The 13,171-nt window shown below is 40.3% G+C and overlaps 1 protein-coding gene across 26 annotated transcripts in view; it reads right to left on the minus strand.

Moving 5' to 3' along the window:
* Window positions 1-13,171, minus strand: part of EPB41L3 (erythrocyte membrane protein band 4.1 like 3) — a 226,063-nt gene that overhangs the window by 73,332 nt on the left and 139,560 nt on the right. For all 26 annotated transcript variants that reach the window (XM_037050299.1, XM_037050295.1, XM_037050298.1 and 23 more), the window contains exon 3: window positions 11,387-11,584. In XM_037050299.1, coding sequence (XP_036906194.1) covers window positions 11,387-11,440 — 54 coding nt within the window. In that variant the 5' untranslated portion in view covers window positions 11,441-11,584. The remainder of the gene's footprint in view (window positions 1-11,386; window positions 11,585-13,171) is intronic.

The following is a 13,171-nucleotide window of genomic DNA, read 5'->3' on the forward strand; positions in this document are numbered from 1 at the left end:
AGTACCCCATCACTTATTGTGTTAGGCCCCAAGATCTCCTGCCTCCCTGGTGTACACAACCTGCACAATCCCTGAAAATGTGGACGGAGTGGTTCTTACTCATGTGATTAGGTTATCAGCCGGCACAGTGGACTGTAAAATAGGGACATTATCAGGGAGGGCCTGACCTAATCACAAGAGCCCCTTTAAAAGGCAGTTTTCTCTGGCTGATAGCAGAGGGAGAGATCAGAGATTCAAAGAACAGTACAGGGATCCAAAGTGAGTAAGGGCCTTTGTTACTGAGACAGAGGGTGCCTCAGTATAAGGACCCCAAGCTGCACCCTACAGTGGTCCTTAGCCAGTAGCCAGAAAGACAGAGGGGACCTCAGTCCTACAACCAGGAGAAAATGAAATCTGCCTACTGTCCACAGGGGTATGAAAGTGGGTCTTTCCCTAACCCAGTCTCCAGATGAAGACACAATTGGTGAACTACTTGATTTCTGCTGTATGAGACCCACAGCAGAGGACCAGCTGAAAAATGTAAGATAACAAACATGTTGTCTTAAGTCACTAAGTTTATGGTAATACGTTAAACAGCAAGAGAAAACAATACATCCCAAACAATATTAAACCTTGTTAGCAAGTCTAGCCCACCTTTCCTATTCTTCCCTGCCTTCTTTTCCAGCCTCATCTGCCCCAGATGTTCCTATACTCCATGCTCAATTTTCACCTCTCCTTGTCTGCTCCCAAAGCCAGCATTTTCCAATAACTAACATCTACTTGCCAAAGAGTGCTGGACATGTGCTCAGCATGGATGAGGAACCCTTCCTCCTAAAGGTTTTTCCAGCCCTAAAAATCTAGAGTCATGCTTTGTATATATCAGCCCTGTTTGAAAACCCAGATCTTCAAAGAGAAAGAAGTATGAAGGAAACGTGCCTCCAGTCACCACTCCCAATTTCTTTAGTCAAGAGAAATTCTCTACAATAGTAGAGGATCTGCCCCAATATAGAAAGGAAGTGAATTGGGTAGGTTTCCATTTCTTTCCTTCTTCCTGCTGCTTCTGTTATGTCCCTAGTTATTTTATGAAAACCCAGCATGCCAGAGAACTCCTAATAATGATAAAAGGCAAAAAACAAACAAACAAAAGTCCTATATTCTACACTGGGGCACATATAGGAGGACGTGCATTTTCAAATAATTTTGTGTCCTCACCTAAGGACACGCTTATTGATTTTAGAGAGAGGAGAAGAGAAGGACAGAGAGAGGAAAATACCAATGTGAGAGAAAAACATCAACTGATGGCCTCTTGTACATGCCCCAGCAGGGGACCAAACCTACAACCCAGGCATGTGCCCCGACCAGAAATCAAACCCACAACCTTTCCACTTACAGGATGATGCTCCAACCAAGTGATCCATACTAGCCAGGGCAGGAGGACCTGCATTTTCAAAGATACTTAAAACCGAGTAGTAAAGAAACATCTTCACATGAACTACTTAGAGTTACTTGGTAAGAATTCACAAAATACAGTGAGTTGAGGCTAAGTGGAACCAGAAAGAACGTTCCATGCTGACTTGCAATGAGACTAAAGATGAAGGGAAAGCAGGTTGACTTCATCAGGCCCCTTCTCTAGTAGACTTTCCTACATAATTGAGGGAGCTCATTACTGAAGCCAGGGAACACCACCTCCTTATGCACCATAAAAGGTGAGTCAGTCAGTTCAGGACACCAGCCTGAAAGCAGAAATGGAGTGTGTGTGTGATTATCTTCAGAACATATTCAGGCTTGTTAGACACACACCGATTTCTGACACAAAAGCAGCAGAACATCAGCTGCATCTTCCCTCTAGTTTCAGCAGGTTGAGGATAGACAAGGTAAGAAAAAAGCAAATTTCTTATTTTCTGGGTCAGTTTCTCAATCCTATTAAGCTTCTAGGTAAATGGAGTTTAAATCTTAAATAGTTACTTAAACATGAACAATTACTTCCTGTTTGTATTTAATAAAATCATTCAGCATTTCCCAAACTGCCAAATTAATGCGTACCTATGTGAAAACACTAATAATATTCTTACTAGTATAAACACACACACACACACACACACACACACACAACCTAGGAATGAAGAGTTAAGATGAAATTAATTTTCTCAGATTTAACGAATACTTTCCCATGTCTAATATATTGTTAGGTGAGAAGAGCAAATCTCTAACTAGTGTGGAGGGTATGATCCTGTGGTTTTGTTATTATTTAAGACAATATTGTTAGAGCAGTTTTAGGCCCACAGTTAAGTTGAGGGGAAGTTACATGACTTCCCACATGCCTCCCACCCTCACTCACCGCCCGCCCCCATTATGAGCATCCCTCGCCAGAGCAATTTGTTACAAATGATGAACTTACACTGTCACATCACAATCGTGTAATGAGTATAATTTCCATTAGGCCTCACTCTTGCTGCTGTACATTTTATGGACTTGGACAAACGTATGACATACATTCACCACTATGGTATTACACAGGGTAGTTTCTCTGCCCTAAAAACTCTGTGTCCTACTTATTCATCCCTCCACCCTCCCTCACACTGATCTTTTCACTGTCTCCATAGTTCTGCCTTTTCCAGAATGTCACAGAGTTGGAATCATAAGGTAGATGGCCCTTCAGATCGGTTTCTTCCACTAGTGGCATGCATGTAAGGTTCCTTCGAGTCTTTTCATGGCTTGATAGATCATTTCTTTATAATGCTGAATTAATATTCCATTGTCTGGAAAGTTAACACAGTTTACTTATACATTTACCTACTGAAGGGTAAAAAAAATTTACCCGTAAGCAGTAGGAAACCCATGATATTTATGTTAAAAACAATCACTCTGTAAAATATTTTATATTTATATTCTTACAGACAGGCCTAGAAGGATATACTTCATGCTTTAAGGGACAAAAGTTCCACAAAGCTGGGGAACCTTTCAAATTTCCTAGCCATTGTCAGTCAACAGGTTCCTTGGCACAAGTAAACATTCACCATTCACTCTGTATGACTCTCAACAACCCAGTGAGCTCCATGTTACAGATGAGGAAACTGAGGACTTCAGGGAATGAGTAACTTATGAACAAATGGCAAAGCCAAGATGCTACCTGGACTAGTGCTAGTATGACATACTGCCTCTCACCATTCTATATTCTCAAGCTCAAATGTCAATTCTTTATAGAGACGACTGGGAAAACTTACTCTCCTGAACAATCTTCTCGTCTGATTGGATTCGTATTTCCATAGGTACTCAATTATTAGGGTAGCTATACATTCTAAGTTTCATAAACACATTTTTAAAAAGCACGGGTATGAGTGATTTTAATGGAAATACTAAATGCTGGTTCCACTACCAGGTGAATGGATTCATGATAAAATTGAGTTCAACGGTTCCACCATTCTGTGTTATAAAACTTCACAAGCAGCACAGCATAAGAACTGACAACACATTTCCTAGCACAAGTCCCCAGCTACTTAAGAGAGTTAAAATTTGTCAAAGCTAAATCTAATTTTTAGATTAATTTAGTATTTTAAAATGGCCCTCTGTTTATTGGAGCAACCGTACACCAGACATTCTAAGAATGTCTGCCTGATATAAAAACCTTAGGAGAATGAGATAAGAAAAACAGAAAACCCTGCCAAGAGTGGTTAACAATACCTTTTTCATGTACTGATAGCCTCAAATGAGCTTGCGGTGGGAGCTAACTACATGAGCCTTGAAATGAGTGCCAAAACTGGCTGCTGTGGTCTATGAATTCACTGCCATTTAACAGTAGCTATGGCCTAAGTCTTACTAACAGAAAAGTGGAAAAGGAAGCTATTCAGTTTGACTGTGTAACATTTTGCTGAGCTTCTCCCTTTCTGTATTTCATCATCAATTCTCCCATCTCCTGCTGAATTATTTGATTGTCCTACCCAAAGAGCAAACAGGGCTGCACTGAAATGACCACTGTGACAGGTTTTCCCTTCTGCCTCTGCTATAAAAATTAGTATGATCATAGGAACAGTAAAACCACAAAAGGTCTTCAGAAATGCAGCTTTATACCTCCTCTTTCGTTAAAAACGTTTTCCTAACTAGCAGCAGCACATTCACCTCTCTTCACATGCCAGCTGGACTCCGGGCCGCGAGGCAGACATGCCAGCCAAATCCTGGCACTAATCACTGCCTGTCTATGCGCACTTCCTCTCTCGACGGGATCAGCCGCTGTGTGCATGCCAGCAGTTGCATGAAAGCCAGTTCTTTCTAAATACTTTACCATGGCCCTATAATAGGGCCTTCAATTTCATACTGTACTCCAGTCTTCCCTGAACCTGCTTCTGTATTTTGGTGGAAATGTGCACACACAGACACCACATACATATTTGGGGGAACTGAACTAGAGCTTATGTTCTCCTCTAAGAACATGTCATTTACCAGGCTTCAACTCTACTCAAAAAGAGGTCACAGGTGCTCCCATAAGCCCTGATATTTGGAGACAGGTCAAAAAATTCCAGCCTCTTAAACTAAAGGTAACAAAAAAATTTGATGTGAAATTCAAGAGATTATCCACCATGTAGAAATCTTCCCAGCTTATTACCCATCTATTAAAAGATTTTCTAATCTTGTGGCTAATACCAGTAGCCTGCTTCCTAAACTTCCTGAAGGGCCAAGAGTACTTTCATGAAAAGAAAAGCATCAATTTAAATACTAATTAAGGGGATATGAGCTATAATCTTGAAAATTATAACCTGTCTTTCATGGGGGAAGTGCTATAATTATGAAATGAACTGGCAATTGATCATGAAAACCGGGGGTGGGTGGGGAGGGAATCAGTGTAAGGTGAAAACTATTTCTCTCCAGAAGGGATTGCCAGGGTCTCTCTCCAGTTTACATTAGCTTTTCTGCTTTGAGCTGGACTATGGGAGAACTGCAGAACTCTTAAAACCATTCCATCTGAAGACAAAGAGCTGAACTGAGCCTCGAACACTTATATATGCCACCTGGACAACCTTCTGTATTACCTCTCCAGTTATTTTCCTCTTCCTGCTCAAAATAAAAAGTATTGTTTTCAAATTCTACTCTTCAAACAGTACCTTACTTCATGATAGTATACTCAAAACCAAAGACTTAGTGATCACTTAAGAAATCTTGAGTGTCTACTCTAGATGTGCTTCAAGGTGATTTCAAAGCCTTCCAGCAACCAGCAGAGGGCAGGGAAAGAGAGAGGTGAAAGGTGGAGGAGGGGGCAGAAGAAAAGGAAATGAGAAAGTGAAACATTGTTCCCCAGAAACAACTCACATGATTCAGAAGGCTGCAGCTATGGGCAACTGGTAACTGGCAGACTCATCATGACAGTGTGCCCACTTATTCATCTCATCTCGTGCAGGTTTTTTTTGAGAAACATCAAATCACCCAGGTGACTCACCATCTCCACCCTTTACAGACTTGGCACCCTGTGACTTCTGGCTTTTCCCAAAAGTAAAATCGCCTTTGAAAGGAAAGGGATTTCAGACTGTTGATGAGATTCAGAAATACGATGGGGCAGCTGATGGCAACTGGGAGAACTGTGTGAGGTCCCAAGGTGTCTACTTTGAAGGGGACTGAGGTGTCACTGTCCTAAGCACAATGTTTCTTGTATCTTGTATCTTCTTCAGTAAATGTCTCTATTTTTCATATTACATGGCTGGATGCCTTCTGGACAAACCTCATATATGCTCATATTTTAAATTGTAATATTTTAGAGGGATTATTAGACCATGTCTATACTCATATGATGGACTATTAGAGTTTACTACAGAAAAAATAAAATCCAGGGAAACAGATTTAATAATTTTAGTAAAAAAAGGGTTTGCCTTAATGAGAACAGATCTCAATATATGGGAAGACTTAATGGTAACTATGTCAGGAAAATGAGAAGGTACATGTCCACAGTCTTTGGATGTAACTGTTCCTTTGGTTGCCCCAAAGAGTCATCACCCAAGGAAAATAAGTTAATTAAAACCCTTTCATCCTCGGGAGTCTCTGGGGGTGTCGGTGTAGCAGGAAAGCTGCTGTCGCAAGAATGGGCCACTCGGGACAGCAGAGCAGACAGTGTGATGTGATAAGGCGTAGCTGAGCGGAGAGCCACTGAGAGGTTGAATGGGAATTTACACAATCACAGATTCAAAAACTCTGACACGTGGTTGTTGAATGAAGAGTACTTGCACTGGTTTGGAAAAGACCCTTATTTTTCTTACAATTAATTATTATTTCTTATAATACATGAATGGCAACCCGTGCTCTAATCAACTTTCTGGATTATGACGATTCCCTTTGCAGTCTAGACAAGAACTTCCAAAGAAATTGTAAGGTATTTTAGTCATGTGACATCTACAGAAGTTGAAAAATTCAGACACTACATTTGTTTTTCGAACCGTATTCCAGTTAGTGGAGTACGTAAAATAGTACAATAGATTTAGGCAGTTCATTCGATTAGAGACCAGACAAAGCTTTTGGAAATTTTTCTAACAGTCCCTTCCCAACCAGTAGTTAGAAGGTGACCGCAGGACATTTAGGACACAGTGCCATACATTGCCTTACCCTCTCTGGTTCCTTAGAAGCATCTCGGGACGCTCATTCAGTAATGCTTGTTGAAGTGAAGTCCACAGTTTCTGTGCTTACCCCATATTCCGGGACATTCTAAGGGACCCTGACAGTCTTGTTACAGAGCTCATTCCACAGCCAGCTTCTACACAGAGCCAAAGCTGGGGGGCTTGTTTTTATAATTTCCCTGCTGCACGGAAGTAGCTCTTTTTGATTTGCCCCAATCTGGATATAAACCTCTCCCTCCAACACGGTTGATTCATTAGCATCTTCCCCTGGAGTGCCATTCCATGTAAATCTACCTGGGTCTCCTAAGCATCAAGTCTCCTTCACCACAGAATCACCCACAGGTACAGTAAACAGAGGTCTCACATGCACGGAGACACATGGCAGGCCCTTGTGAGGCTGCCTGGTAAACTCTGTGCCACTTCTCCAGTCATGCTCTAGACTCCTCCATCAATCTGGTTTCTTGTGGAGGGCAGACCAAGTTATACCAAAAAGCGGCTTGAACATTTTCTATATGCAGCCACAAAGCTGTATTATGAAATATGGACTCAAATTTCAGATCATGTTTATTTTCCTAAGACCAACTCAGATTAGATTAAAATGGTATCCAAATAACAGAAAACATTTCTAATTGGATGGTTCTTAGTACACATATTGTATGTTAATAAATCAGACTCAATGAGTCTGCCAAACACAAACATAATAGGACTAAAATAAATGTGATGAGCACTATTTCCTCTATTGTGTGTGACTGGGGTATTTATTTTCTTCTAAAATTTATGTCCAAAAAATATACAGCAAGAGTGGTAACAAACCGGCTATGGAAAGTTGCTTGTGTCCTTCAACGGTCCAATACAAATAATAAGGGGATGACAGTGGGGTGATTTTATTGGCAGACTTGAAAATCTGGTAGCATCCAAAGATGTCCCAAACATATGTATTCAATTACTTATAATAAGATCTCTTCTCATATTATAACATTATAAGATCTTTTTATATTTTAGATAATCAAAACTAACAGTTTATAAATTATTTAGGAAAAAGTCTCTCAAATGGAAAAACATTGAATGCTACAATGATCTCAGTCTACTGCTAAAAGGAAATGTGAAAAAGTTCCTTAGAAGCATCTCTGGATGGGATCAAGGAATGTTTCTTGGAATGAACTCCACCATTTCTGTGTTTACTCCAGATTCGAGCCATCTGGAGATCCCTCACCATCCAATAACTCTCTGTCGAATAAACTCAAGTCAGATTCACTGTTCTTTTTTGTTTTAATCCTCACTGAGGACACGCTTATTGATTTTAGAAAGAGGAAAAGAGAGGCACCAAGAGAAAGGGAGAGAAACATCTATGTGAGAGAGCAACATCGATCAGTTTCCTCCTACCCTGACCAGGGGACCAAACCCACAACTAGGCATGTGCCCTGAGCAGGAATCAAACCTATGACCTTTTGGTTTATGGGATGATGCTCCAACCAACTAAGCCACACCAGCCAGGGCTGAATTCACTGCTCTTATTATGAGTAAATGGCTACCATTTATCAAGACTATGCTACATCCCAGATAGTGTTCAAATAAAGTAATAGCTTTCATCTTTTCAAATCATGCCTTTTTGAAGCAAATACTTTCACCCCCATTTTTCTGGTGAGGAAACTTAGGTCCAGAAAGTTTAAGGATATCACTTGAAATTGTGGGTAACAAGTGAAGGATTCTATTTTTGTACCCCAATTTGGTGGAGATGGAGCATTCTTCTCACATCTGAACTAAACAAGACATGATGGATGGGACTCTCCAGCACCAGGAACCAGGCGATTCTCAGCCTGGGAACGCAGGACCAGTCTGACAGCTGTGCCACACTGCTGGTATGTGCTGACTTTCTTTTTTTAAAAAAATATTTTATTCATTTATTTTTAGAGGGGAAGGGAAGGAGAGAGGGAGAGAAATATTAATGTATGGTTGCTTCTCGTGTGTCCCCTGCTGGGAACTGGACTGCAACCCAGGTATGTGCCCTGACTGGGAATTGAACCGGCGACCCTTTGCTTCACAGGCCTGCACTCAATCCACTGAGCTACTCCAGCCAGGGCACGTGCTGACTTTCTAGCTGACTGACCCAAAGATAAGCTGCACCTGAACTGTCATTAAGTCTAACTGCCCCTTCCCCAAACACATTTCTCCTTTGTACTTACACCTTGAAAATAGGTAAGGTTTTCCCTCCCGCTAAATCTTATCTTGCTACTTTGCCTCAGCGTTCCACACTGTCTACGTCACACATGCATCATTATACATGCGCCCATAGACACTTTTAAAGCTCTGAATCACTTCAAAAAATTTTTCTGATGCCTTCATCCAAGGCTGATAAAACTTTATTCTAAAGGAGAGAAAAGACTGAAGGATCTTTCCCAGGGTAAAGTTTTTCAACCTCTGTTTACCTATTACACCCTGTTCACCTTGCCAGCCAAGTTTTATATTCTGCAGTTTGTATCTACAGACAAGAGGCATTTCGAATATGTTTTGTCAACTGGCGTCTTATTCCCACTTGGGGAACCACGCCGCCGCTTCACAGCCATTCTTATGCACCCAGCCAGCCACAAGCAAGTCCGTTTCACATTACCACGTCCAAACGTCTCCATCTTCCTCACAACAATGTCCATACTGAACACATTTTTTTGCACAGAGCTACTAAGGTCTGTCTGTTGTAAAATTGAAAATATTCTGCTGGCCAAGGTTTCTGTGACAGAAAAAAAAAGTTACTCAAGAATCTGTCAAATTTATAAAAATACCGTATTACAAAGGAAAATAACTGACCAGCACTGCCTTGTCACTCAAAATGACTCCAAATGATCACAGTGACAGTAAAAGTAACGCCGAACTGTTCAAAGTTAATTAAAAAATGGAAAGTCTGTACTGGAAAACACAAATTACCTTTAATGAATTTGAAGCGTGGGATATAAATTAAATTTAGCCAAATGAACAACATTACACATACCTTGGTCACTCCTGAAGCATTTATTCTCCCCATATGAAACACTATAGTCTTCTCTAGAAAACTCTGGTGGACTAGAGGGCTGCCAGATAACCCTATTTATTCTATTAGATTGTATAATGAAATCAACAGAAAGACAGTCCTTGAAGTTAACAAAAAAGCTCCCCTTGGCTTTGATCGATTTTTCCAGAAAGCAGATCTACAATGGAAAAATACAGCCTCTCCCAAGGTTATAAACGTTCTTTAAGCTTCACAGTAAAACATACATAGAGATGTATTATTGAGTCACCCTGCTTCCAGAATAAATATCCAAATCAACAACTGAACACTTTGGGCTAAGATTTCAGCCAAAATCAAAGCCAGGGAAATGCAAGAAACAGATCTGCCTGCGGCAACCTTAGGTAGGGGTCCGTGGGACATACAGTACACTCTTTGTACCCCTCAATATTTGTTAAGTTATATGACACAAATGCATGATAGAGCAAATAAGTGTTGATCTAATAATTTATATGTATATATACACACATACATATATTACACACACCCCCATTTCCTATGTTCTTATAATCTGTAATAATTCAGTAACCCAAATCCCACCCCCTGCCCTTACTGACATTATCAACGTGAAGTGGATTTGAATCTTCTATTCCAAGAAGAGTGCTGAATGACCTCTGATTACAGAGGGCATTTTTTTAATGCCCATTAAAAAAAGTAGAATGGAAATGAATGAGATGGGGCTGTAGTCAGGGGAAGCAGAGATGAACGAATGTGGGACACACAAAGTCAGGTGAGTCTGGTGCTGTTCATGTCATGAGGAAAGAGGAAGAGAAACGTGGAGCACACAGGCCTACACTGCTCGTGGGCCGGGGAGCAACTTGGAACACCCAGCAAAAAAGGAAAACTGTGTAAATGCATGAAAATGTGGTGGGAAGGGCTGGTACAGAAGGATGTGTAATGTCCTTGTGTGATAAAGGGCAGGGGCCTGAAGATAGGAGGAATAGGCTCTTTGAATGAAAACATTAACTTTGAAACGGGATCACCTTGCTGAGAGAGCAAGCTGCTCCTTCCCAGCTGTGAGGAGAGGATGCCGCGGGAGGAGCACACAGAGACCTGCTCCTGCGGCCTGTGTCCATGCCCTGTGTGCACTCCCCGTGACAACTTACAGAACTCAGCAGTCACCCCAGTTCGTAGCTACAGACATCTACAGACATCTAAGAAAACATGGAAAAACCCTAGTTTTCCTGTTGTCATCTGTTAACTTGCGTCTGCTAAACATCTCAGGCAAAAGTCATTCAACTGCTTCTTCTCTGAGAGGAATGTGTTTTCTTTACCAAAAGACCATTCAAGCTGCAATGCCCACAACATTGTACATTTTACAGGTTACTCATTTTCTCAGCAAGAAAAAGACATTCATAGTTTGAAATATCCCACCGCTCCTATATACAAAAGTTTCCAAGTTTCTACCATCATTAAACAACTGACTTGTCCATAAAATATTCAAAGGCAAAAGGCCAAATTCACTTAGAGGATAGCTCTTAGCCAGGATATTAAAGAACATGTGATTTTTAAGGCTTCCCATTTTTTTCCTACCATGAAAAGTGTTGAATTTTTTAAAAGAATCACACTTTTTAAATTGTAACATTTGAGGAACATTATAAGCATTTTTTAGTAATTTGATACCCTATGACAGACTTTGGAAACAATTTTGTGTTTAGAGGCTGGGTCTGAGTGTTTTTCCAGAGTTCTGAAAAAATAAAGAGGCATCTTGTATGTTTATGCCAACATTCCCCAGCTCTCAGATTTGGGACAAAAAGGTTTTAAAATATACACTTACCTCCACATCACAGGTATATTCGGATCCATCCAGAAGTATCACTTTGCACTGCATGCTTTTAGGCTTTTTGACAATCTTCAACGGAGATCGAGAGAGTTTACTGCTAGATGATTTCAGAGAAAGTTTATCGTCTTCCAATTGCTGATATTCGAGCTGTTTTGCAGCTCCAGCAGCAAATTCCCGTTCCTTGTCCGTGACCTGTGAAGAACAATGAAGAGTTTTCATTGCAAGACAGGACATAAATATTGCATTGCTCTGGCAATACCAGTACACATTGGAAACAGGCATTCCTATTTCCTGATGAGAGACATCTGAATTGGGACATTAGAAAAGGCTATAAATACACAGATATTTATAAAGCTAACAATTTTACCTAAATAACTTTTCTTGTTAAGATGTACCGATAAGGCCTTATTTCAGTTTGACTCCAGGATCTGCCTTTGAAGCACTGAGCAAATTCTGTTGAAACTCACTAATCAAAGAAGAAAAACAAATGGACTCCAGGGTTTTTAAGAAAGACATTGGATAGTATTGGTCTTTAAAATATATCATCTAGATTTTACCTAATGTACTAGAATTCTCTTCATTATCTGGATCTCCTATATTCACCAAGACCCATAATCACCAAATATACAATATATACAAGGTATGTTATCAACTTTAAAGTCCACAGAATCTCAAGTATTAATCCTCTTAGTAATTTTACAATTGTTAAAATGTTTGATTTAGCTCTAAATCAATTCAATGAAGCCAGCAGCACTGAAATTCATTGCAAAGTAATCCCCTAAATCCACTTCCCCTCCTTGTAATGAGCCAGTGTAAGAACAGATCAAATCTGTCCAAAAGCTTTAATCTGCTTTCAGATCACAACAGTCTGTCTAGTCCAGGCTAGACTCAAAACTCCCGAGGATGTCCTGTGTAACAATAAAATACTCCCCTGAGTCACTCTCCTTGGAAACCTTTTTACACCCTTCATCTATACATTAAATGACCGACCGCGAATGGTATTAGTGCGAGTTCGTTTCATGAGCCAAACTACCACTCCACTGGCCTACAAAAATTTGCACTGACAGTCCAGAGAAAAATACGTTCCAGAATTCACTTTAGGCTCCTTGAAATAGCACGAAATTTCCTCTCTTGTGAACACACTCTCCTGCTGGCAGCTCCAGGGACTGGGCTTGAGAGTAAAGGCAGTACCATCATTCCCACTTCTCTTCTTTATGAGTCTCTATGATTCTATAACCCTCCAATAGAATCACAGCTATTTTTCAGCATATTTATTTTGGGTTTTAGGTATAGATTCCTGCTTTTACAATAGCATTTTCTATCTTGTTTTACACCCAGAAGATTACAAATAACAATCCTTTCCTCCACTACCTTGCCCAGGAATTCAAGGCCAAGTCCTGAGACGTTCCCTAGGGGGGAACAAAACAAAGCAAAGCAAACAAACAAAAAACCACTTGCCAAGGGACAAAATCAAGGAAAAAGTGAACCAACTTTTTCCAGGTCCAAAGCAGCCAGCAGGCCAGCCCCAGCTAACACAAGGAAAGGCCTGCTCTGGCAACACGGTCCAACTGCTAACTGTTGGTCTTTGCACATCAAAACATTAAAATAGTGCGAAAAAAGCAATAAATTATTAACTTTGGTTTTAAGTTAGTTTAAGAAGTTTGGTAATTTTGGATTTTTGTATCAATTACCATAATACATTTGTTAAATGCTTCATAATTTACGTAAGACATTTAATTTACATTTCAGCTCATCCTCTGCAAAGTCAACAAAGGCTAC

Source organism: Sturnira hondurensis, unplaced genomic scaffold (assembly GCF_014824575.4).
Source record: "Sturnira hondurensis isolate 20B ecotype Veracruz unplaced genomic scaffold, ASM1482457v3 Scaffold0006713, whole genome shotgun sequence".
NCBI lineage: Eukaryota > Metazoa > Chordata > Mammalia > Chiroptera > Phyllostomidae > Sturnira > Sturnira hondurensis.